The sequence below is a fragment of the Homarus americanus genome, unplaced genomic scaffold, assembly GCF_018991925.1.
Source record: "Homarus americanus isolate GMGI-L3 unplaced genomic scaffold, GMGI_Hamer_2.0 scaffold30165, whole genome shotgun sequence".
NCBI classification, from domain to species: Eukaryota; Metazoa; Arthropoda; class Malacostraca; order Decapoda; family Nephropidae; genus Homarus; species Homarus americanus.
Genome location: NW_024726676.1, coordinates 10,619 through 14,385, shown reverse-complemented (window position 1 = coordinate 14,385; position 3,767 = coordinate 10,619). Strand labels below are relative to the sequence as shown.

The 3,767-nt window shown below is 41.7% G+C and overlaps 1 protein-coding gene across 1 annotated transcript; it reads right to left on the bottom strand.

The window, feature by feature from the left end:
* Positions 1-85: 85 nt before the first annotated feature.
* On the bottom strand, positions 86-1,351 carry LOC121865688 (general transcription factor II-I repeat domain-containing protein 2-like). Its single transcript, XM_042365208.1, has one exon. The coding sequence runs from the start codon at positions 1,349-1,351 to the stop codon at positions 86-88; it is 1,266 nt and encodes a 421-aa protein (XP_042221142.1).
* Positions 1,352-3,767: the final 2,416 nt, after the last annotated feature.

The following is a 3,767-nucleotide window of genomic DNA, read 5'->3' as shown; positions in this document are numbered from 1 at the left end:
GTACATTTTGATCACAAACTTCAATCTGTTGTAAGGTTGCAAAGTGAGCAAATTGTTTTTTCGTAATCTGACGAGACAAAAGAAGTTATTTCTTCATGAAAGTTTTGACACTGCTGTACAAATCATGTGCAAAAGCCCCCTTCCCTTGTAGCTTTGAATTCAGGTCATTCATATGACCCATGATATCAACAGCAAATGCAAAATCAGAGAGCCATTTCTCATCATTCAACTGTGGGAAATCTATAGCATTCTGTTTCATGTCCAAAAATAAGCCACTCTCTTCTTTCAATTCCCAAACTCTTTTCAGGATTTTTCCCAAACTAAGCCACCTCACATTTGTGTGATACAGAACATCCGTATGATCAGATTCCAAGTCTTCAAGCAGGGTTATAAACTGCCTGTGATTTAATCCTCTTGCTCGAATGTAATTAACCACTTTCACAACTGTGTCAACGACATGGCTTAAATTTAAAACACTCTTACAAAGGACTTCTTGATGAATAATGCAGTGCGAAAAGACAATATTTTGTTCTGCATTTGTTTCTCTGACTTGATCTTGAATTCTTTTTAGCAATCCAACATTTTTACCTGTCATATTTGGCCCTCCATCGGTGGTCACATTTACCAGTTTGTTCCATTCTACTCCTAATTTCAAAAGACAATTATTTACTGCCTCCAATAAATCTTCTCCAGTTGTTGTTCCTTTCAGTGACTGCATTGATACCATTTCTTCTGTGATCTCAAAATATTTGGTGATGCCTCGAATGAAAATTAACAACTGTGCTGTGTCTCTGACATGACAACTTTCATCAAGTGCCAGTGAATAGTATTCAAAAGTCCTTACTTTCTCTTTAAACTGCAGATACATGCTCTCAGCAATGTTCTCAACACGTCTTACAATTGTTCGCCTTGACAAACATACATTCTCAAATTGGTTTTTCTTGTCTGGACATAAAATAGAGGCAGAATCAATCATACATTCCTTTATAAATTCTCCTTCAGAGAATGGCTTGCTGTTTTTGGCAATCTTGTGAGCAATCACATAACTCACTTTTGTAATATCATCCTTGGATGCAAATTGTTTTCTGAAAATATTTTTCTGTTGTTGTAATTGAACAACCATCTCGTTAGCTTTCTTCCTCTTTTGTTCATCAGAAAATTTTTCATATTTACTGGAGTGCTTGGTCTCAAAGTGGCGCTTTAAGTTGTAATTCTTTAGCATTGCCACACTTTCTCTGCAAATTAAACACACTGCTTTTTCATCCACGTTGGTAAAAAAATATTTAGAAGTCCATTCCTTGTTGAATGTTCGATGCTCTGCTTCAACTTTCCTCTTCTTAGATTCACTCATTTCCACTTTAAAATTATGGGTTGGGGCAACAACACATAAGTACAAATTCAGCAAAACCACACTAATGTCCTCTTAAGTGAGAAGCAGAGAGGAGACTGAGCTTTTCTAGTATTGGTGCTGGACGGTGAGGTCAGCGTGGGAAACAATATTGAGGCGTGGGCGTGGCCGTCCTGGTCAAATGGTCAAGAATTATGGGTCTCTCGGGTAAGGGTTCACTGACCTCCATTTGCCTAATCCCAAATCCTAATCCTTATAGGTAACCATATTTGAAGTATTCACAACAGGGTGGCCAACTCTCACATAATAATGATCCTTTCTAAGATTTAAATTTTTTATATATATATATATATATATATCTTTACCCACATGCAGTGGCGGGCCACCAAAATAAACTGGCGGGCCACATTTGGCCCGCGGGCCGTATCTTGCCCACCCCTGGTTTACACGTTCCCTGACAGCAGCAAGGGAAGCTTGATACAAGTGCAACATTTGAGGTGTTCTAATTTGTTTGTAACCCTTACCCACCATCCTGACTCTAGCCCTAAGTTTTTTCAGCTGAGGGTCATTATAGCACTGCTGTTGCCTGTTCCCATTATGCTGACCACGTTTTCTCCTTTTTTTGGTGGAATCATTGTTGGTGAAGTATGCATAAGTCCTATCTATCAGATCGTCATGGAAACTTTGGTAGTTGTCAGGCTTGTGGTCCTTGTACCAGTCATGGATGAAATCTATGAACTGGCTTTCATGTTCTTGCTTGACTGTGATTCTACGTCTGTTGAGCTTACCACCAGTGGGGGTGTCATTGGCAACATGTATACTAGCTTGGATTGGGCTGTGGTCAGACATAAGATCAGTGACAACATCAGAGCTATGAGTTGTGTATGAAAGATTAAAACCAACACACTTGTGTAGACCCCCGCCATAGATGTGTGTTGGTTCATTATTTCCTATAATTTGAACATCTTCATATGCGCTGAGAAGTGAGATAAGTCTCCTACCATTGGTGTTAGAAGTTGAGTCACCTAATTTCTTGTGTCTAGTATTCAGGTCACCCATCAGGACAGTGGGCTCAGTGTGTAAAAAGTCTGGGAGATCTGTGTACTGAAGCTGATCTGAGGGAGCATAGGCGTTTAGCACATTGAGTGTGGAGTTGCCCAGGAGTGATCCCATGGTACTGAAGGTTGGTAGTCTTTTTGAATACAAGAGGTACATGCGGGAGTGACTTCTTAACATACATCAAACATGTGTGAGTAGAACTAGGACCATAATACAGTACACATAATTGGGCAGACTGGGTGGGGGCTTACCATTAGGTGTGAGACACTCCTGCAGACACACAATATCGATGTCCTCAGTCACAAATTTGTGGTGTAGGTCAGGGTATCGTTTTCTAAGGGATGAGATGTTCCAACTCATCACCTTCACAGCTCTGTATCTTTGTCTGGTATTAATACTGGCCATTATGAACTGTATTTGGAAAGAAGCAAAAGGCACTGTATGATACTGTTCTTTTCTGCGCTGCTTGTCCCTTCGGCAGGCAGTAGGCCACATAACGTTTTTGAAACATTTCTAGAGCATGTACTGCTCAACAATTGTTGTATGTCAGTGGCAGACAACAACACACTTTGGTTACACTCGACATCACCACCATTTTCTGTTTGTGTTTGTTCATCTTCACTGACCATGTCCACAGAGGCATCAGTAGAACTGTTACCAGTATCACTATTTTCATCTGCGTGGACACTAGTTTCTGGTGGGTCTTGAGTTTCCACATCTGGTACTGACATCTGAATATCTTCAGTTTGACTGTAATCTTTCCATAGCTGCTGCATTGTGTTGGTGGTGTTCCTTTTCTGTAGTGTATCACAGAGGCTCCTTAACATATCAGTGTGAGCTGTAAATTGAGCTTTGAGTTCTTTAATTTAATTTTTCATATCATTGATCTCTTCACATTGTGCGTGTTCATGGGGTGTGTTGGCAGCTACCTGTTGTGTCGGTACGTCTGTGTTGCCTCATGCTGATCTTTCGATGACTGCTGGTGATGATCCTGGAGCTTTGGTGTGGATGGTGGGCCAGGGGTTGGCCGTAGGGAGTACCCTAGCAGCAGTAGTGTTTCTTGAGATCTGCCTGGGTGGCGGGTCTGGGCTCTAGGACAGTCAGGGTGCCATACAGGAACTCCAACTGTTTTGCAGTTAATACACTTCTGTTGAATGACACCCCCTTGAGCAACTATATCTCTGCAAGCCTGTGTTGCATGTTGTCTTGAGCAGAGACCAAACCACGGCTTAGTCGAGGGGCATAATCGGGCCACATAGCCCCAGTGCTGACGATTGTAATACCTCCGGGTAGGGGGCTGATAGAGAGTTACCTTCAGAGTCTGATAGGCACCACGGACTCGAATGGTCTTGGGTGGGTC

Excerpts from the sequence above, each read along its gene's own strand:
- LOC121865688 (XM_042365208.1), bottom strand. The coding sequence starts at position 1,351 with ATGAGTGAATCTAAGAAGAGGAAAGTTGAAGCAGAGCATCGAACATTC.